At 40.8% G+C, this 23,588-nt stretch overlaps 1 protein-coding gene across 5 annotated transcripts; it reads right to left on the minus strand.

Moving 5' to 3' along the window:
* Positions 1-525: 525 nt before the first annotated feature.
* LOC144203854 (glutamate receptor-interacting protein 2-like) lies at positions 526-23,425 on the minus strand. Of its 5 annotated transcripts, none has more exons than XM_077727409.1 (24): positions 23,086-23,424; positions 18,872-18,952; positions 17,829-17,964; positions 15,669-15,814; positions 15,433-15,516; positions 15,290-15,365; positions 13,878-14,023; positions 12,860-13,007; positions 12,614-12,783; positions 10,547-10,678; positions 9,633-9,758; positions 8,991-9,177; positions 7,609-7,754; positions 7,295-7,375; positions 6,864-6,927; positions 6,271-6,416; positions 5,791-5,935; positions 5,351-5,517; positions 4,929-5,111; positions 4,713-4,866; positions 3,137-3,248; positions 2,675-2,875; positions 2,051-2,197; positions 526-1,846 (listed from the first exon to the last, which is right to left on the minus strand). In XM_077727409.1, the coding sequence occupies exons 1-24, from the start codon at positions 23,258-23,260 to the stop codon at positions 1,646-1,648; spliced, it is 3,354 nt and encodes a 1,117-aa protein (XP_077583535.1). In that variant the 5' UTR covers positions 23,261-23,424; the 3' UTR covers positions 526-1,645. The 5 variants fall into 5 exon arrangements, 4 of the variants coding, with proteins under 4 accessions (XP_077583535.1, XP_077583527.1, XP_077583543.1 ...); XM_077727401.1 differs by having other exon boundaries at positions 9,633-9,794; XM_077727417.1 differs by lacking the exon at positions 23,086-23,424 and adding an exon at positions 21,231-21,581 and having other exon boundaries at positions 9,633-9,794.
* Positions 23,426-23,588: the final 163 nt, after the last annotated feature.

The following is a 23,588-nucleotide window of genomic DNA, read 5'->3' on the forward strand; positions in this document are numbered from 1 at the left end:
GTACACCTTGGCCGCAGCTGAACTTTGATAAGGCACAGCACGATGTAAACACTCAATGTTTGATTAGGGCACCGCCAGTCAGTGAAGCTTGATAAACTTACTTTCTAGTACTATTTCAGGTCAAAGCAGAAATTCGTGCATGGCCAGTGATTTTCCAAGCAGTCCGTTCTGTGGCTCCATTGAGTCGTATGTTAACTCATTCACTGCCACAGATGGCAATACACTTGGTACAAATGGTTGGCATGGACAGATCATGTTGCAGTGTGGAGATTTCAATCCATTTCGACCATTCGTTCATCTTCTGTACCGCACATTGTTGCAGGGGTTGCCGGAGCCTATCCCAGCTGGCTAAACCCTAAACTGGTCGCCAGTCAGGCATACCATTTTGACCAGTCCCATTAAATTTTATATGTACTGGTATTAGGTAGTGCTAATACCCCGCTATAGAGAAATCTTTCCTTATGGAAGCAATCAATTTTGTCCAGATATCGCCTCAAAATCAAACTGAAGCCAGAAGCAAATAAATTATGGGTTTTATATTCTTTATTTAAAAAAAGAAATACAATTTAGCTTATTAAAAATAAAATTAAAACGACACTATTTAAATAAAAGTCAACATTCAGTATATTCTGCAACAATTCACTCAAATAACTTATACATGCTTGTATTGAGAAATAAACATTTACTCTACACCTAAACAGAATCTGAATGTTTGATTCATACAGTATATAAAGCTTTTAAAAATAGGCCTCTGTATACATTTGATTGTTTAATTGAGAAGAGTTGACATCCCAACGCTGCACGGACAGCAGCCAAAAACAGGATGTCAACACTTCTTTTAGACTGAAGGGGTAGAATTGAAGGAGCACGCTGACAATGGAGGTAAACATGACATGGCAGTGGGGGCTTCTGTGGGTTAATAAGTCACTTGCTGAGGTCGAATCAACAACACGGGTCAAGTGGTGGTTCAAAAACAAAACAAAAAACAATAAACGAAACTGAATAATTCAGCCAACACTAAAACAAACTTTCATTTAAAACAGTGGCCAGACATCCCATAGTGAGAACCAAAAAGAGAAAACAAACATGTGACCGTGATAAGAACGTGAAGTTAAAAAAAAGAAAAAAACTAAAGCAGAGTGCGATGTTTGTAGTGTTCCCTCTAGAGGGCATTCAGAAGAATGGCAACATGTCTTTGCCAGCGTTCACGAGATCAACATATTCAATGTAACATTTCATTACGCTTGGCTGGTGGCAGTGAGAATTCTATTCTAGTCCTTCTCGATGGAAACGTGGGCAGTGAACCAAGAAAACTCTTAAATATACCTTGAACCTTGAATGTGATAAACACCCTGTGCATGTGTCAGAAAACAAATGACTTTGTGCTAGTGGTCAAATAGTCAATTGAAGAACTCGCTGTATGCAGTATGTGGGCGTGAGTAATGTCTTTGACGTTATATAATGTTGCAATGTTCTGTTGGAGAGGAATAAGGGGGGAAGGGTAGGGTGAGCTCAAACGGCGTCATGTGAATGTGGTGATTAACGCCGGCGGTGCCGTAAGTGTCACCGTGCTGCGGCGGCTGTGAAGGTCCGGCAGGTGCAATGTGATGTCGTGTGCGAGGTGCCGGCCTGTCTGTGTTAGTGCTCACAGGGCAATGCTGTTGGTGCGCTGCTCTGAAAAGCAGAGCAGTGAGATGGAAGGGTCGTTGCGGTCGCCGGGCAGACGTTTGGTGTTGCCACTTTCCATTGGATTCCTGCTAATGACCAGATCCAGACTGGCTCCCGCTTCTGTAATTAGGGGCACAGTGAGACAGCAGTCCAAGTCTCTGGTCCTCACGCGGTTCACCTGGAAGAATCCATCAAAACATAAAAAGACATTAAAAAGACATTTCAGCATTCGACAGAAAATATATAATATTCTTTTTCCAGTTGACTTGTTGCATAGTTGCTCACAAATACAATGGTGGCTTAAGTTGTTCTGTAGATTAAACAACAAAATACTAATAACTTAATTACAAAAAAAGATTGCTTTAGTAGAAAGAAAAGGCACCTGAAGTATACGATCATACGGTTTCAGGCCTGCTTGGTCAGCTGGGCCTTTAGGCCGGATCATGTTGACAAATACCCCTTTTTCCACAAGTCCATCAGATACACTGAATCCAAAGTCTCGGCTCTCGGGGTCCTTTCTGATAGTCACCTACATAAAGAGAACACATACCATAATTTTTAAAATGCTTTTTCTATCTTGATTTTCTTGGGCATCTCACTAGATATTACCATTGATATACATATATACGGATTTAATTTATTCTTACTTTTTGACAATTACCACAGAATTCAAACCTATCATACTGCCACTGCTACTGTGAAGAAAACGTCAATTGCATATAGGAATAATATTTTCAAAAGCTAAGAATATCTACACATAGCTGTTTTGAAGTCAAGCAGAAGATTCGACTTTGCTGCCATGGTGACTTTCAACTCAAATTATGAAAAACCCAAACAGCACTAACTCACTAAGGTCAGTCTGTAAAGGACAAAAAATTACATGTACAAAATACCTACTCCATAAAAAAAAGACTATCTAATAAAGGAAATTTGTAGTATGAGTGAAGCCAAGCCATCTTTCATTTTAACGTGACCTATGCTACGTGTATTCAATTTTAAAAGCTACCTTGTGCAGGGCCAGGGTCATAGAAGACAAACTATTTGAGCCCCTGCCACATCCACTCAACATGTTGTGCTTGCTTCTGTTCTTTGGTGCCACATTAGTTTCCTCTTGTTTAATGTGACTTATTTCCGACAGAAACATGGAGTCTTCATCCGTCTTTGTTTCCTCTAGGTACAGACTAAAAGCACTACCTGTCATAGATGCCTGTAAAAAAAAATACATACAACAAAGAAGCATTACAGGTTTGTATGTATATTGATAGAATTTGAATGTGTTTTGCCTTGTAAACATCCCTTAGAATGGCAACAGGTGTTCTCCCTGCCTTGCCTGCTTTAATAGCAGATTACACACTCAAGAGATTATCATAAAGCTTCATCTGGCTTGATCATATAGCCTGTCATTGGTGAGAAGGGCAGACAAGAGGGGGACGGTTCGTGGAAATAAGAGATGGGAAAGTAGGCTTACCTCCAGCTCCCTGAGGATCTCAGACTGGCCACAAGTCTCCAGGTCCTGAAGAGCCTGAGACCAGAAGCTATCCTGGTTCAGGGTGCCATGGCATTGTGGAGGGTTGATGAATCTACGACAACGCAGGAACCAAAGCATGAGAGCGGTCTTGCCGTCCTGAGGCCGCTGCTGCCTTCAAAAGCAGCCTGGGAAAAGTAGGCTGCTTGACTTTGTGAAGGAACGTTCCTTTAAAAGTCTCAAGACCACAACTGGTGGGGCAGGGGGGGGCAAGTTATTACAAATGTTGTCACATATCAAACATAGAAGAGTCCTTCACAAAATATTTTGTTTTATATAAATACAAATTGAAATGTCATCTACCCTTGACCAACCACTCGAAAATATAACAAAGAAAGCACACATGACAATAAAAAATAAAAATAATAAAATAAAAAGGTAAAAGGAGACATATGGCTGACGTGTCCAGATGCATTTGGTGTGGACATGAAAAAGGGGACACACCAAAGAGCTTGTGGGCAATTAGTAAAGCAGATCAGAGAGAGAATACCTGAGAAAGAAGAAAAAAGGACAGTTTGGACAAGCAAACAAAACATGAAAGAATCAATTGACAAGCAAATGCTGCAATGGTGCTTTAATATACATCTAGCTCACACACACACACACACACACACACACACACACACACACACACACACACACACACACACACACACACACACACACACACACACACACACACACACACACACACACACACACACACACACATATATATATAACCACACACACATATATATAACCAAAACCACACACACACACATACACATACACACACACACACATATAACCATAACCACACACACACATATATATAACCATAACCACACACACACACATACATAACCATAACCACACACACACACATACACATATATAACCATAACCATGACCACACACACACACACACACACACATATATATAACCATAACCATGACCACACACACAGACACACACACACACACACACACACACACACATATACATATATAACCATAACCACACACACACACACACACACGTGTATATAACCACACACACACACACACACACGTGTATATAACCACACACACACACACACACACACGTGTATATAACCACACACACACACACACACGTGTATATAACACACACACACACACACACGCGTGTATATAACCACACACACACACAAACACACGCGTGTATATAACACACACACGTGTATATAACCACACACACACACAAACACACGCGTGTATATAACCACACACACACACACACACACACACACACACACACACACACACACACACACACACACGTGTATATAACCACACACACACGTGTATATAACCACACACACACACACACACACACAAATAACCACACTGCAGTTTGCCATTGTCAAAAGACACCCAACGAGAAAAGTGAAAGCATAAAAGTGCACAGAAATAGGTTTCCATGAAAGAATTCAAGCTTTCACTGGCATTTAAAAAAGGTGGCGACACAAAGGAAACTGAAGTAGAAAGACCTTACTCGGGCATCTTTTCCCAGTCATCCTCTGTTAGTCGCTCATTGTAGAGTCCTGTGTGATGCAGCAGTCCTGCAGAGCTGGACCCTACTGGGCTCCTGTACTTCGTTCTCCTCCATTCATTGGGATTGAGTAACATATCTTTGTGGAGATAGGTTCCTGAGAAAAAGAGCACATATTAGAGAGAACAGGTCAAATGAAGGCACTCGCCCGAACTTCACCTTGACTACTGAAGCCGGCGTCGCATCCCGAGCCGTCCCAAGAGCTCATTGCCGAGTCAATACTCGGTACGGTAGCGGAGTACACCTCTGAAAGTTTACCCATTCTCTGCGAGTCTATCAGTTCGTCTTCTAGGTCACTCAGAAAACCAATTTCTCTGTCCAGCACTCGTCTCCCATCATATTCTGAAAAGTAAGCAGATACAGAATGAAACCTTAATACTAAATACTTCATATTTCAGATCTCTCTTGGGGCCAAAAAAAAATCCAATTGATAATAATAAACGTCCAAAAATGTGGCACTTTTCATTCCTTGTGCTGTGAATTTAAACAAATTTGTAACTAGTAGATCATCATAATGATGTGGGGCAATATAGACAATGTCAATATCAAATCAGTACATATACTGTAGAATGCTTTCTTGCCATGAGAACGAGGTGACGCCGACATGCGGTCAGTTTGTTTCTTGATTTTGAGAGTTACCGACTCCCCGGCCATCTGCAGATGGTGGATGGCCTCACTCAGTGTTTTGCCTTTCAGACTGATCCCATTGATAGCCAGAACGCGGTCCCCTACGTGAATGGCCCCAGTCCTGCAGAGTGTCAAAAGAGGAGAAGAGGGACATACCAGACAGTGTTGTCAGGCAGGACAGCTCAGAAATGGCATGTTGGTCAGCACTCCAATTGAGACGAAGACAAAAAGGTTTCTTGAGATTTAAAAGCAGAGTGTGTCAGCCGTTGTTTACACACTTATTCTACGGAAAACATCTATATAGTCATTAGCATCACTACTATGTCGAATGCAAATGTCATCCTGCGCTTTGATAACTAACTTCTCTCGCTACTTCTCCCACTCAACATCTTACCTCTCCGCCAAGCCTTTCTTGGATAGACCCGATATGACGATTGGGTCAAAAGGCTCCTCCGTGCCTGAAATTGTGATTCCCAGGGGTCCGTTATATCTCTTGAGCTCCACAGTGTAGATGATAGAACCAGACATCTCCAGCTCATCTAGAGACAATTTCCATTCAGTTTAACTTCACTATGAATTTGAAGATAATGGCAAACATGTGCTACTAATGTGAACTGTATCTACTAAACGGCAGGTGGAAGTGGTGGTTTGACAATGCATGCTTTATTATTTCAAAAAATAAATCTGATGACTTATTTTTAATACTTGCCTTTGAAATAAATATATATAAAATCACTTCAATTGATGGAAGTGTGTAAAATTGAAAATAAGCTTTCACTTTCCAGAATGTGAATATTACCTACAATATTTTAATAATAAATGATGTATCTCGATCACATATGTGTTGGCACTGTACTTGAAGGGACATCTGTACCAATGTTGTCTTCGTCTTTCTGTATTCGGAGCTTGACCATGTCCTCGGCCTGACTTAGGACATGCATGGCGTCCTCAATGCTACAGTCCTCAAGACGCACACTGTCGATGGCCAACAGCCTGTCTCCAGGCTCCAGAGTACCCGTCCTACAAAAGGAAAAAAGGGACCAAAGGTTTTATGTTGAAATGGGAAGCTACTCCTGACTCACAATGTGAATCCTATTCCTTGAAGAGCATGTTTCTCAAATAGGGGGGCCAGGTGGAGCAACACCTGGGAGTTTGTGACTTAAAAAAAACTTTTACCTGGATTAGAATAGACAGTCATAGCAGATTCCCACAGCACAGAACAATCCAGTGAATTAGCGACAGCATGTGTTTTGTAATTGAGAAGCACTGCGTTAGGATAATAGGGGGTGACCGCAACCCAAACCCTCAGCTCTAATTGACACGGAGCCTTCTGAAGCATTCTTACACTACTCTACAAAACCACATTTTTATTGGCATTCTAATTATTTTACACTCTTAGTTTTTCAGGGGTAAATAACCACACAGAGTGGTAACAGGTTTCAAAGTGGGTGGGATTCAGTGACATACCTGTGTGCTATGCTTCCTTTTCTGATGTCAGAGATGATAAGCGGCTTGCCAGGCTTCTTACTTGCTAATATGTTTGGGGGGAAAACATGGAGGGAAGGTGAAATATTTTGAATTGAAACAACACTAATGAACAGTATATATGTACTATTGTACACACCTCCCACACAACAGCCACAAAAAAGGCCTAACTCACACATCTAAATTCAATTTGAAATGTTTCTTAACTTTTATTTAAAAGGTATAAAAGGTATTAAAAATGGTTTAGCATATGCCCAATGACTATGGTGTTTATAATGGTTTGTGCCCTTACTTTCCCTGAATAAGGCTGCAAAAAACTGCAAAATTTAGCTAATGAGATGTGAAAATCGTGACAATATAATATACCATGAACAATAGTGTACCCTACTGGATGGTTTGATGCTAGCACTCACCACTAATTGTGATCCCCATCTCCATTCCTCTTCGCTTAGGTAACTTGACATGAAAGGTACCACTGCTGGGAACCACAGACTCTAAAGGGGACACACACATTGGTTAAAAGGAGGAGTTTATAGTCAATGTCCAGTATGTATAACAAGACTAGACACTCCTATATAAATTACTCAATCCGGTGTTTGTGGTTCTTGTTATTATTATAACAACAATTATACATGATAGCCCTAACCATAACCCCTAACCCTAACTCTAACCCTAACCCAGACGTGCAGACTTATTAAAGAATGTGAGTAGCAATAGCATGTTTTACCTGCAACATCAAACTCAACCTCTACTGTGACTTTGTTGGCCAGAGCAGAGTCTCGGAGCAGTTGATGTGCCTCCTCCAAAGTGCCATCTTCCGTCGGAATGCCATTGATGGACAAAAGCCGATCTCCAACCTGTATCAAGCCACACCTGCCCCAAGAAAGAGCATCATAACAACTTAGCAGCCAGCAGCTGCAAATAAAACACAAAATTCTAAGGTTAAAAAGAAATGGAGACCCTTATCCCTGACCCTTATCCTTAAGTGTCTTTCTAATACCAATACTAACACATTTAAATAAAGAAAAATACTTTAAAACATTTTCTTTCTTTAAATATATATTTTTCCATTACAAACTCATACAGGTATATTTATATTTCGGTGGAAAACATGCTGTGCCTTTTTGGCATTAATTCAATAAAATATTGTCTAAAAAGAGGCAGATTTGTCATCATTTGTAATCAATTTTGGGTAACCAGCAGTTGATTCATAATCTCCCTGAAGTAAGCTTATCTTCTGAAATTACATTACGCCTACAAAATGACGTCCTGACATCAAATATTAATTTACCAACACCTACAACGCAGTAAAAGCTTGCATAGAATTAAAGAGCTAACCCCCAAGTGGGAGGTTGCCCTGCACAGCACAACTGTCGCAGCACTGCTTGATTTCAATGGTGTCGCACAGGGAGGTGACCCTAGGCTAACACCATCATAACCTCAAATGACACAACATGCAGGGCTAGGCCTGAGATGCACATTAGAGTTGAAACAGGACATTTCTGTTGAATCTTTAGTGGTTTGTAAAGTCAAAAAGGACTTTCCCACCCCCACCACCACAATTCATAGGGGTGAGGGGAAGTGATGACTCATTTAAAAAGCCAGTAAATATAAAGCAGTCTACAAATACTTCAGTTTTTAAAATGTTATTCTGAAAACCTTTTTATTTTTAAAAGACTGGCATTTATTTGAACTGACTGGCTGCCATTGACGGCACTCGGCCGCTAATATATTCTGCCTGGATTACAGTTAGCGTAACCCAGTCAAAATTGATCACATCAATGACAGAGACATGAGCATTCACAGCCAGTTCTCCCAATTCAAGTGAATTGGACATCTATCATTGTCAATGGTTAAGGCATCAATACTTTATCTTGATGAATAAGAATAACTACTAGGAAGAACAAATGTTTGCATCTTCTCTTTAGGCCGCATTTGTCTCATTGTGATGCATCTGTAATGTGGCTGCCTTCAAACCAAATACTCATGAAGCTAAAATTAGCCTCTCGATGTGTCACTGCCTGTGTCACTGAATGATTAGCACCCCTGCACCCCGAGTTCAAGGTGACTCCCTACATACAATTTGTGCACCATCTCGTGTCATGTTACCTCTCAGCTGGGCTGTCTGGTTCAATGAAGCGGATGATGGGAGGAGCAGAAAGAGTTTCTGTGGCAAAGACACCCCCCTGAAGCTGGATCCCAAAACCTGTTAGCGGATCCCCCCTCAGGATGACCTCGCTCACTTCCATGTGAAAAACCTGCCCTCCTGGGCCCACAGAACTAGAAGCCAGAGACACTGCATATGGAAAGGGACACAATGAGGACAGACAAGTGGAGACATGGCATAGTATAGAGTAAATGCAGGACGACGGATTGGCGCAGAGAAAAACAGGAATACGCTACAGCAGTCTATCAGACATACACACAAGGTGACAGAATCAAAATCGCTCGAAGAAGTTTCAGGTCTAGCCATAGTCACATCTACGTTGTGTAGTTGCTTTTCAGTGAATAATGAGTTACCTTTAAAGTCATAGGAGCCCTTTCAAGACTGTAAATGGATGCATATTGCAAAATTCTGGGCATAATTATATACACACACATTGGTTGAATGGTGGAAACCTCAGAGACCGAAAAAAATATCAAGATAATTGTGCAAAGACAACGATGGTGGAGATAGGTGCTGTTTTGCAACATTTCAAGTGGAGTTTTTCTGTTTTTTTTACATTGAGAGAAAAGGGACGTTTATCATACATGAGCTCTTGTGGTCCTTCTTTCTGTTCCTCCTCTTGCCAGTTGAGGTCCGAGGGCTGGTGGGTGCAGTGGGCACCATCGGGCATGGCAACATGCTGCTTCCCTGGCTGCTGAAGCCCGAGGTGGCTGTGGAGGAAGGGGAGAAGCCACCACTCACCAGAGCTGCACACATGAAACATTGCACTCTACTTATCCACAGTGTTGGATCATGAAGAGGTTCACAACCTTCTTCCCATTGTCCAGTTAACCTTTTTCCCCCTTTTTTTTTTGTAATTTCTGTTTTACAATAGACTGCTATTTTTCTTGATTAAAAATGTGTTGCAACAACTACACATGTTTTTATGGGCCTGGAAAGATTAATAGCACTTCTATTTTTTTCCACAGAAGAAATTCGATTAGCAATACGAAGGGATTTTATTTACGATCGTGCTCATGGAACAAATCAAGGTTCCAATGCAATTGGAAATAATAATTCTTATTTTAATCATTATTTGATTTAGTGTGACGTCTGAACTGATTAGGTTGAACATTGGGTAGAATGAATGGTGACAGGTAGAAAGATACACAGGGTAACTGTACCTTGTGCCATCTAGTGAACGAACATATAACTGCTTTTCCTGTTAACACGTGTACTGGGCATAAAGAAAGATATATTCTTTCTTGTACATAATTTAAAAAAAAAAGAAGTTTAAATACAGTTTTTGAAGAATGTCTCATTTACCAATCCGCTTTTATGGCACATGAATGATTGATAATCACCAAATGCAACAAGTTCAGAACAAAACACTCTTTACAACTGCTATAAAAAGGAGGTGGTTTGCCAAGGTTGGAAATGGATCCAAGAAAAGTGTTGACGAAAAATCTCCTGCGATAGATTCTTGCCAGCAGCAAAGCTGTCACAACTGATCACTTACTTTTGCAAAGGTCTTGCTGGTTGTGTGGGTGGCTTGGGCTGCTGTTCCATGTCTTGCTGTGGCTGGCATGTGGGGGGAGGCAGAAGTTGCTGCTTTGGTCCCAGTGATGATGGCTGCTCTTCTGCACCTTTACTGCATTGGTAAAGAAAAACTAGTGAGGAAGCAGTGTTGTGCACGTTTTAAACCTTACTCATAAAATCACACATCCTTCCTTCCCTCGTCTAAAATTAGACCAGAACGTACAGCGCCTGGAGGATTATTCAAAACAGAGCTATTGATACTTAACAATTTTAGTCACAGTGCACCTAATCCCTTGGCTGGATGCGTTCTCCTGAGAGTGTTCGACATGAACTCATGTTGAACGATAAACGGTAAAAAAAAATACAGAACCTTACTTTTACTGGCAAACTTCTGAATCACTGTGTCAAACTTGGTGATCACTTTGTGGAATATCATTTTCTAAAAAGCCCCAAGGTGAGGAAAAAGCTTGTGAAAAAAGTTGTCCACTAAGCATGATGCTGCTTTCCTGCAGCAGGTAACCTTTATTGGGCACAGCTGGACTCTTGGTGTCTAACGAAGTGCAATGTGTTACAGCACAATCGTTAAAACCAAGGCCAGTGGGCCAAATCCAATCCTTCCACATTATTTTATGTAATCTTTTGGACTTCTGCTAAAAAATAACAACCAAAATAATATACTAGAATGATGATGTACCAAATTTGAGGGGAAATTATTTTCTAAAACAAGTTTCATTCTACCATGCATGTTTTTAGAATGTGGGAGGAAACCAGAGTACCCAGAGAAAACCCACCCAGGCCCAGAGAGAAGATGCAAACTCCACACAGGTGGCCCTACACTACCTGGACTTGAACCCAGGACCCCAGAGCTATGAGACCAATGTGTTAACCACTCAAACCACCAGGCCACCCTCAAGTATACTCATTAAATATTATTAGAAAGCCATAAATCGCCACAATTGTACATACAATGTACCTTGTGGATTTTTTACTGTTACAAGTGGACTGCAATAAAATTAATCTGTTCATGACAAGTAGCAGACGAGTACTCGCATAACTGTGAGGCATTCATAGATATCAGCTGACCTTATGTGTGCTAAGCACCTCAATAATTAACTTCCTTGGGAGATTTATTAAGACTCGTCAATGCTCGGCAAAAGTGACAGTAATCCTTAGTGTTTGCGCAGTAGGGGTCTAATCTTCTACAATTTGCTCACATGCGAGAAGGATTTGCTGCAAACACGGATGACGAAACAAGCGCATGAAATATTTGCCCCATTGAGGAACCCGGCTATAAGAAACCATAACGTAAAAATTCCGCATTTCAAAGCGATGCCTCTCCTCTGATAGAGGCCCTTGAAGAAATATTCTTTTTATTCTGTCTTCAAATGATACTCCTAATCTCATAAAGGCCACATATCAATCTTAAACCCCCCCACAGGAGATTAAACGTGCTGCATTTTAAAGTCATACTTCTTGGGAGCAAATGAGCTGTCAAAATTGGGTTTTATTTTTTGCTATACATAATTCACTGGAGATTTGATTTGGGAGGACATGCACACAACTGGCTCTGTACTGCATTTAAATGAACTACGGGAGATACTTTATCACTAGATGTGCTTTATAAATCAGCAGACCAACAGAGAATGATTCTGAAGTGGACAACGTTGCTAGGAAATGAGCAGAAAACTCCCGAATTCCTGACAAATGGCATCCCTTCTCCTCCAAATACACAAGGTATATAAAGATTGTGTCCTGCATATAGTACGCATCCACGCAAATAGCCATGCAGAAAAGCTATGCACATGCCAGCTCATTCACAGTAGAAAGAAGAAAGTGCTTTGAGGCAACTTTACTCTTTACTTCGGCTTCATGGAAAAATAATGCTGAGAGAATTACATGATGTGAAGTGAAAACAATGTGCTTCTTTATCTTACAGCTCATTAGATCAATTTGTAAAGTACAATGCTACCGCTCAGATTATATAACAATACATTCTAAGAAAGCGAATCCAAATTTCTTTAAGCGTGAATATGAGTTTCATTGTTACCTGTGTCTTGTGGCCGTACGGGCAACCTGCTCTGACTTGATGGTATAATTTCCAGTTTGACGACATCAGTGGCGTTTCCTAGAAGCTGTAAGGCCTCCATCAGAGAGCAATGTTCTGTGCCGGTTCCATCAATAGTCAGTAGGACGTCACCTGCATGCAATGCTCCACACCTGACCAGGTGACACGGGGAATGATATTTTTTTGCTGGAAATTTGTGTCTAAATGAATCATGCAGAACTGCTTCACCTCTCGGCAACACTCGCCGACTTTATCTTGTCAATAATGATGACTTGCTTGTTCCTATAAATGGATGTGGTCAGACTGATGCCCAGACTGGACGAAGCTCCTTTCACAATTTCCACAAGGAGTGGACCTGAGGCTTGTTGCACTTCCTCTGCAAAACATAACACATGCTTGATTCATAACAATGAGTTGAGCACATTAAGCCACAGCCAGAAGCACAAAGGAGAAGAATCTGTGTATTTTCCTGCTGAAAGAAAATACCAACACATACTCTGACTACAAATGACAATACCCCAAAATATTTGCTCGCATTTTATACAAGATATTTGTAAATACTACATCATGATGTGTTCTATGGTGGCCTGGTTTGGTGAGTGGTTAGTTCATCCGCCTCACAGTGTTGGGGTCCTAGGTTCAAATCCTGGTCATGTCCATCTGTGTGAATTTTGCATGTTTTCCCAGGCCTGTGTGGGTTTCCTCCGGGTACTCTGGATTCCTCCCACATTCCAAAAACATGCATGGTAGGCTGATTGGACACTCTAAATTGCCCCTAGGAATGGGTGCGAATGTGCATGGTTGTCCGTCTCAGGTGGCCACCGATTCAGGGACTCCCCAGCCTGTGGCCTGGAGACAGTTAGGATTGGCTCCAGCACCCTCCATGACTCTAATGAGGTGGTTCAGCAAATGAGATGAGAGATTAAATCTTATATATAATTTATGATTGCACCTCGAAGGCACATGTTTGTGAACTGTTCATCTTCATATTCATATAGGTCACGTTGGGAAAACGTGCTTGTTAACAATGTAAGGGCTGCCCCACAGAGATTGTATATGGGGAATCACACATGACAGCAATCCATCCACATTTTCCCTGTTGCTTTTGGGCCAGAGTGACTCCCCTGGTGGCAACTCCAGCACCGAGGCTCACCCCCATCCACGCAACCAAATGGCTACATTATTTACCCTGAGAGCAACGCTGCCCTACCATGCCTATGCATATTCCCCGTGTGTGTGTGCTCACCCATGACAGAGATGTCATACTCGATCAAGAACAAAGCTTCCTGGCTGCTCTGCATCAGCATGGTCAACGCGTCAGCATGCTTCTCTCTGTTCAGAGGCATCCCGTCTATGCTCAATACTCTGTCGCCAGCCTTAACCGTGCCTTCCCTTGAGAAAGACAAGAGAAGCAAAACATTAGCTAGAAGTTGCTCCTTTAAGCGTTCCGACACCAGTCACACTAAACCAATAAACGGTTCTGCACAAGCGTTCCCTCCCAGGTGAGATAGAGTTTATTTTGTTAAATCTTAGGTTTGTGAGGAAAAAGTGTAACGCTGTATTTGCCTGAGGATTAGCATTGGCCTTTCTGCTATATAGAAAACACAGGTGTTTTTTTCACAACAACAACTGCTCAAGAAGGTCAAAAGTCAGGGTTATTTTATATCTGTAATTCCCAACTAGGGCATACAATCGTTTGTGCTAAAAGAGGGAGTGTCAAACTCATTCTTGTCACGGACCACATTTAAGCTATGTGGTCATTGTGACTGCAAAACCATATAAATGTACAGTGTTCCCTCGCTTATCGCGGTTAATGGGGACCGGACCCCCCTGCAATAGCTGCATTTCCGCGAAGTAGGCGTGCCCCTTCAAAAATGCTTAAAGTAACGTATAACACGCGCACAAAATCACCACCAAGCAAACATCATAGTATTCCGGATGGAGGATCTTCTGCAGTTTTTTTGCACGTAAGAAACATTGTTATTGGGAGTTGTGAACATTGTTTTTTTGGGCTGTGAAGATGCGCCTGTAAACAGCCATGACGTCATCAATGCGATTCCTGAACTCTCACCATGTTATTGACCATTTCTTTGATGCAATTACTAATTCTTATTGAATATTTTGTTTCCAGTTTTTTTGCATGTAAGAAACATTGTTATTGGGAGTTGTGAACATTGTTTTTTTGGGCTGTGAAGATGCGCCTGTAAACAGCCATGACGTCATCAATGCGATTCCTGAACTCTCACCATGTTATTGATCATTTCTTTGATGCAATTACTAATTCTTATTGAATATTTTGTTTCCACCTCTTGTAAAATGATGTAATTTATAATTTTAACTTAATATCTTTAAATGTTTTTTTTTTTTTTCCCAGAAAAAAATCCGCGAAGCTCTGCGTACGCAATAGCTGAAGCGCAAAGTAGTGAGGGAACACTGTATAAACATGTATTAATACATTGGCTGCCATTGTTAATGGGTCCTGGTCGTTGTTCCAACAGATCCAGCAAAGACTGTTTACCAGTAGGGGTTCAAAAGCACCTGACTGCAATTTACTGATTGCACATCTACGACACCATATTGGTGAAAAGGTGGTAAAATATCCAAACGAATACATTCATGAACATATATGCAAACTGAATACTGTTAACATGTCCCTACCTGTCAGCGGGACCTCCTGGCCTGACGTGGGTCACCACCAGAGGACGCGACCTGCGCCAGTCCTCATGAAAGCCTCCTTGAGAAGATGGAGACAACAAAATATGAACAACGTGAAAGAAAAAGACACTAAAAGGGGCCCATACCTCTCATGACAAATCCAAAACTGTTCCCTTCTTTGAGCAAACAGACCTCTGTGGTTTTGCTTATGATTCCTGATGGAGTCTGGACTGTTTACAAGGAAACATGAAACTATATTAGATCAGAAATTTATAAAACATAGAACACAGATCACGGAGAAATAAATAAATGTGAACAGCAATGTATAGACTTTTTTAAATGCACTATTAATTTTGTACACATGCAGGCAGACTTCACGCACGTAATGGAGGCAGCTCGTATTCCACTTCTAGGACAACCCGCTCCCCGATGTTCTTCAGCAAGCTGATGATCTCATCATGACGAAGCTTGGAGAGGTTGATTCCGTTCACTGACTTTATGTGGTCTCCTACATTCAGCTGGTCACTCCTAGTTGGGATTTGGTTGCATGTTTATATGGATGCAAGTATTTTATTTTGAATGAACATTGCCTATTTTCCAGCAAAACATACTTTTAGCATAGAGACATTTGACGGCAAAAGACTTGTAAATCTTTGTACACGTTTTAAAATGGGAACCTGAGATAGCCATGCATATGTCAACCTCATCCAACGGGGTTGATGTTATACAAATAAAGTCAAAGCCTCTATATGGTATACATTGACAAATATTCTCATAAATTTGACAACCATGTCAACCATTCACAAAATAACCAAAAAACAGAAGAAATTTGATTGTGGCTCTTCTTGGCAATTGATCAAAAGTTTTAGCATTGCAAAAATGTTGACACAGCCACATATTCTCTCAACCAAGTGGGTGAGTACCAACCATAAGATGGGCAGTTATTTGAATCTATACATTTCTACATGGCAACTATGCCCAATTTTGATCGGCTCATTATTTTATTAATGCACTCAACTGAGTTGAAACTAAACACTTACTAATATGAAACTGTTATACATAAATGGAATACTGCAGAAAGAATTGAATGCTAAAGAATGACCTTTCCTACACAAGATATTGATTTAAATTAGTAATGTATAACAAAACAACCAAATCATTTTAAAAGGCAATACAGAAGCAAAACATTCACCAAATTACAAAATATCTTGAGACTCATTGGAGGACTAATTAATTGAATGATCCTGAGCCCTTTACCTCTAGGGCTGCTGCCAATGGACGCTTCAGGCAAGTGTACAGACATGCGAACAAGCATTGCTGACCTGCCTGTCGTCCAGTCGCCTCTCATCATACAATGTCACTGCCAATCTCTCTCCTGTCTGCCCGCATTATTCTTCACTCAGTAAATTAGCTCATGCGTCCGCCAAGCTTGTCACACATTGCTTAATCACCATGAAACGTGACTGTTCCCACAATTTCCATTTTATGAGGCCAGATACAAGAAAATGTGTGGAATCACAGTCAAGTTAATTTTAAGTGTGTGCTTACAAGGATTTGTTTAACAAGAAGGATGAGGAGTCTCATTCATGTATATCTTTTTTTCATGCTCTCACAGGATTTATTAAAAGGATTTCTGAGGTCGGATGTACCTTTGGGCCTTGAGTTCAACATCTGTGAAAGTATAGTAGTGTGTTGAATGTTAATGTAAAGGCAAGTTGGCTAACTACAGCTAAATTGCATATATAAATTTAAAAATTACATTCTTCTTCATTTTTTGCTAATCCTTACGAGGGTTGGGTAGGTGCTGGAGGTTATCCCGGCTTAAATATGGGCAGTAGGCGTTGTAAACGGTGAAATGGTTACCAGCCAATTGCATGGCACGAGGATAATAAACAACCAATTGTGCACACTCTCACAACTAGTAACATTGAGAAGTGGTTATTTACCACTCCTTGTTTTTTGGGGGGATTAAGGAGGAATTTATTTGTGCATCTGAGTGAGGATGGAGTGTTTGCCTGTTTATAATGTCTTGGAAAGGTTTTGAGATATGGGCTGATGTTTTGTCTTAGGATACAAGTAAAAAAATGTGTTTCAGACCTTTGCTGTTAGAGGACAGTTGAAAACTTAAACATACACTATTTTCCTGGTAGAGGAAAGCCAGTATCGATGGTCATGTGATCTGAAATTTGTGCATTTTCAATTGATACTGTACTACTTTAAATAGCATTCCAACATGATTTTTTTTTATCTCGTGTACAATTACGCCACAATTACAATTACAGACGATCATAATATCATACTTATGCTAAATTTTCTTCAGTTACTTTGCATTTACATAACAAGGAATTTTGAAGATAAATATGTCTTGGCATCAAGCTGACTTCACATAACCCTAACCCTAAGCCTAACCCACATAACAGCAAAGTCCTATAGGTGACCTGGTGGAACTTTGCAGCATAAGCATGTTTTTGCAAGGAGATCTAAGTGATCCGGACAGCGTTATGTGGTTGCAGCTGTGTCACAGATTGCATGCAAATCTCACCTGGCAGCCAGCCCACCTGGCCGGAGGTTTGACACTCTGGGCTTGCCGTCTTTATCGGAGCCTCCGGAGATGGTCAGGCCCAGGTTGCTGCTTTCCCTTTTCATCAGGTCCACTGTGGTCACTCCCCGGTACTCCTCTGTAAAAACAACTATGTCAATGTACTATTACCATTTGCTTGTTGCAATACAACCTGTTGTCTAGAAGAAAACTATTTTCTGGGCTTTCTGAGTAAATTATTTAGAATAATATTTTGTAAAAATGCAGGCTTTGTTTTTTCCAAATATACTGTACACTTATTTAGTGTTCACTGTTGTTATTTTTCCCCTAATTTAATGACTGGCAACTTGCATTGGAAAAAAAACAAACACATGAAAATTAACAATAAAAGAGAGATCCATAAGCAAATTTTAACTTGTGATTTACTGATTGATGAATACTTTATGTTGTTGACATACTCGAAAAGGCTCTTTCATTGCCTTATTAAAGAAAGTTGTTTGATATTGTGAACAATTTGTGTAAAGAAGTGTCATATTTTTGTAATGTTCACCTGAACAAAGCTATGCTTTGTTATCTGTTTCTTAATTTCTATGTCTCCACTTATATGTCTTCTATGTATCCAAACCGGTTTATTTTGTGGCAGGTTATCATAAACAAGTATTGTATTAAAGTACCAGTTAAAAAGAAAACTGTAAAAATTAAAATTGAAAATCTTAAAAAGAACAGTACATTTAGAAAATTATGTACCATGTAAAGTTTCCCCTCTTGTGTCTCCATTTATTTCTAACATAATATGAATGACATTTATACTTTGCTTTTCAGAGGAGAATTAAGTTCCCGTACATTTTTGTGCCTGACAAATAAAATCACATTTGTTGATATTTAATTGATCTTGCATTAATTTTGTCTCATAACAATCCTCTATTACCAATAAGTAATGTTCCAAACACCCCTCCTTCAGCAGAACAGTATGCAGGTGAGTGAATCAGCCTGCTTCTTGGCACCGACAGAAAACAAAATCTGATGCACGTTTGACTAAATTGTACCTGAAAGGCTGCGCCTCTGGGAGAAATGTGATTGGTCAGACGCCCCGGACTGCTTGTTTCCTTTTGCATATGGTCCCTCATCTGAGGAGACAGAAAGAAGGTATATTAAGATGCACTATATGGCTCAATGAGAGAGAATTTCTGCGGCAGATGGCCAAATGAACAAACCATTATGGACCTCATAACAGATGCTCATGCTTTTACTAGTCTGAAGTGCACCTTGGGTAATGTGGGGGGGCTAGGTGGTAAAAGGGGCTGGAGTCAAATAAATCAGTTTGTTGCTAAATCACTAGACAAGCCCCCAGAATGGTCAGAGGACTTCAAAGTAGAGAATTTACGGACGAAAAGCATTTGCTCGTGAGAGGAATGTATTTTCGGCAAGCGGGTTCTATTCAATTATTTCTGCCTGAGGATTGTTCGGATGCAACAGCATGTGGTTAATGGACTCTTTTCTACATGGGGGGGAAATCATCATTTGGTGTCATTTAAAACAGTTTCCACAATGAGTCTTCAATTTGCTCAGTAGGAGAATGTGCTTTTTTTCCACTCATAGTGGGATACATTTTTGAAACACACTGTACGTTCGCAGTGGTCTTGTGAGCCGTCTTAAACCCGAAAGCAGCTACATAAGCAGGTCAGCAGTCACGCCAACGAGGAAGCTGTTTTGACAGACTGTGTTCACTGCAAATTACCTTTTTGGCTGCTTGCTACAGTGACAGAGCACCAAGTCAAGAATGATGAAAAATATTTGCTAAATCTTCATTCACAAGGTCATCATTGTCAAAATCAGGATTTCTAGATCATAGATAGCTGTATAAAAAGATAACAATTGAAAAAAAATTCATTTCGGATGCTGGTTTAAGAAGCACCGTAGTTTGTGGACTATACGCTGCTAATTTTCTCCCCCAATACGAAACATTTACATTGCACAAGGGAAACATCTTATCATTAATAAGATGTTGTCATTTGTGCTGGTCTTTATTGAACTGGGGGTATTTAACAGAGTGATTGGCCTGGAGACATTCTTTCCGATTTGGCAACCCTGATTATTTTCGAAACTGCTGCTTGTTGTGAAGTGAGATGAGCAATATAAGCAGGATTGGAAGATAAGTGTGCATCATTCTGACAGCTGTTGCTTTTTATTTATTTTTCTGTCTTATTTAGCTCTAAGAAAAGAAACTGCAAAACAATAGAGAGGGGCAGACTGCAGTTGTGGATTTGTACACCTCGTTAAGAGGCTTATCGGCTACACTCTAGAAGCTATCTATCCAGCACATTTTCAGCTTGTCATCTTCTGGTCTCCAATCAAAGAACCGAGAGTCATAACTGAATTTCCCACAACACCAGAGAGGACCATAAGGACCAATCCACTCCCTGTCTCAGTCTAAAACCCATCAAGTGTCCAAATGCATCCACTGTGGGGATGACTGAGAGTCATAGAGTCCCTGTCAAAATATTTGTGACCTCAAACCTCTGACCTGCATCCAAAAAAAAAAAAAAACCTAAGAATACCCTGCTTGAACCCACCCAAACCAGAGAAATATCTTTATTACATGTGCTGAAAAGAAGACACATTTGCATAACATGCCATTTTACACACATCATTGCACTAAATACCCAGCGTGGATGCCCAAAGGTACAAAGCCAGATATACAAAGTGAATGGCACATCACAAACAAGTTGTCTTGGGCAAAAGCTTTAATACCACCCAGATTCCTGGGGGGGCCTTGGCAGTCCGGCAGCTGTCACTGCAGTCAAAAGGCAACATTGGCTGTGGGTTATGCAGACCCAACGCGCTGCACGTGATGGGTCACGACTGTAACGCTGTCGCCTCTTAAAAGAAGCATTACTCGCCCTCAAGATGTTACACTGAAGCTGATTAATAAACAACCTCAACCTCAACTCAGCGAGAAGAGCTGTGTGTCATTGTTATCCAAATTGTGAATTCTTCTATGTATATGTATGAGATGAAGGCGTATAAGTCTTAAATTGGAACAATTCCTCCATCCCACGTGTTTTAGGATTTAGGTTAAATATGTGGCGTGTTGGCAGGGGTGTGACTGAAATGCTGGGGATGAAGTCATGATGCTATTTTCAGAAGTCAAACCTGATTCACTAACAGGCCCAGTTGGGTCTATATCTGTCCACATTACTCTTGGTGGGATGGCAAAAGGCGCCGGCTGGACGCGTTTGCTGACACACTGACATTTCATGCAATATATTTAGTCTCATCATTCGTGTTTATCCGTGACATTACATTGCTCTGAAAGCGCAAAGCTCAGTCCTCTCAAATCCACTTCGACGGCACCTAAGATGACACCCGTGACCTGGAGGAGAAAAAAAATAGTGGCAGTCTTACCATTGCTGTTTTTGGAGTCTCTCCTCAGACCACACAGCATGGCTACAGCACCCTTGTTGAAGTCACCTTCTTGATAATTACTCCACCTGAGGATTAAGTTAATGACTGGGATGTTTCACCCACTCAGGACCTCCATCTTTGGTCCGTTGGCCCCCCTGCCGCAATATTTTTATTTTTGTTGGAATCCTAGTTAGTACTATTGTCCCTAAAGAACACGTCTACCAATGTCCCATTCTCCATAAAATCCAAACCTAGGAGATAAATGCCTCATTTTCTTGCCATGCAATTGGAAAGCGTTAGTCTTTTCCACTGGATTTATCATTCCCCTTCTCATGTGCCCACAGACTCACACAAAACCCTCTCTCTCTCTCATACACACACTCTCTCTCTCTTTTTGCCAGAGGGGTTGAGTGAGGGAGCACACTACTGTCACTGCTCCCTCCCCCTACACATACGCGCACACATACAGTCTTCATCCATTTCCCCACCAAAATTCAACAGCCTTCATCTGCATGTGTTCATGTGCACAACACACAGTAGGACTTTTCGTATCACTATGGAACATATCCGCAGATGCATAATTCCAGAGGGGAAATGGTGTGGCGTTCAAAGTGATGACAAAGACATTCGATTTGACATCCGAGACATCTGAACAGAATTGTTGGCGCCAGCATCGCAGCACCTGTCGAACCATTTGTCAAGCGCATACTCCTTGACGCCTATCACTTCCTTAGCTGAGCCGTGACTTTTACACACCGCCGCACTTTTAATGGGAATCCGCGTAAGGTCAAAAGGTAACAAAAACAGAAAAAAACTATTATCTACAGCAGGCCTAATAAGTCAATTGTTCCAATTGTTACAAAATATTTTGATGAGACTTTTATTTCTCTGTAATTGCACATTAAAGTATTCCCCCATTTTTCACAGTCTTTGCGGTACACTGCAAAAACACAAAAAATGGGGGAATACTGCGAAAAATATTTGCAAAACTTGCCCGTTTTTTGTAGTGTACCCCCAAAACCACAATGTTAAAATGACAAAAGTAATACAAGCTAGCACAACCCAAGAAATTTCTGACAATCATTGTTATTGATGATAAAATAATGCGGAGGGAGGGTGGGAAAAGTCATTTTAACCCTTTCCACACTTTTTATGGCATATAAAGTTAAGAATCAACATAATGTTGTTTTGAAATAACAATGATTAATTATATGACTAGGTTTTGGCTTGTCTTGGGTAAAATCCCATCTGTGCACATGTGAACAAAATAAACAGAATTACAATAGCTCATGGGAGGGGAAAAATCATGTGCGCCCTTTTTTGTTTTGTGTTCTCAAAGCAGCTGAGGTCCGTGGATTCCTTTCTTTTTTGTAAATAAGCAGTAAGTAACTATACAATGTAAAAGTAGCACCAAATCCGACCAAAACTCTGGATGTGATTTGAACAAAAAGGCCTTCATGTAGAAAAGGGCATGACACTCCGTTTTTAGTCTCCGCACTCACCCTGAACATCCTTAAAATTGACCAGACTGCCCTCTTTTGGTAGACAGGTGCAACTACAATATTTAAAAACAACGCAACACGAAGGCACGTTTGGAAGAGCAGTTAAAACCGTCGTCCGTCATGGCAGAATTGGAGGTTATACTTGATTCGAAATACGTTTTGTGCTAACTGTAACAGGGTTGCTTACACCAAACAGCACAATATCAGGTTGTTAAATACCTATGAATCAAAGTGCGAGTACAATAATTAATCAATTTTCCGAGTAAAATGAACGGCTTGCACCAACCTTGTGAGCTCTGAGCGTCTTATGGCAACACAAAAGCACCTTTACAATCAAGATATATAGTTTGTACCTTTTGTCCTCGCTCTGACAATCCCTAGCCGCCATCTGACCGAGAAAGAAAACATCCTCCTCTTTCCTCCAACGGAATGGACGCTTCTCCTTTGGTCAGGCTTTGAGAAGATAACGGAGACTTGCTTGGCTGTCAGGTGGCCCTTTCCGACTATTAAACCCGCCGCAATATTCATCGTCTTGAGCAGATAAAATGCCAACCAGGTTTATTTGCTGTCCTCCTCTTCCTTTGAAACACTCCAGATGTTCTCAGGCGCACCCAAAATTGGGCAGCATAAACAATTCAAGGGTCCAAATGTTGGGTTTTGTCCACACCACTCTATACAAGACTGGTAATGTTTGTCGTGCACACCTATAGCACTTTTGGGGTGACAGATGGCAAAGGGCTAGGCACTGAGGGGCACAGTCTGGCAGACACACAGCAATGGAAACTTTCTCTACAGGGAACAACCCCCTAACAAAAACACAATCTGGACATGGTTGTAAGATGTATAGCTCTTTAAG

Source organism: Stigmatopora nigra, chromosome 1, assembly GCF_051989575.1.
Source record: "Stigmatopora nigra isolate UIUO_SnigA chromosome 1, RoL_Snig_1.1, whole genome shotgun sequence".
Lineage (NCBI taxonomy): Eukaryota > Metazoa > Chordata > Actinopteri > Syngnathiformes > Syngnathidae > Stigmatopora > Stigmatopora nigra.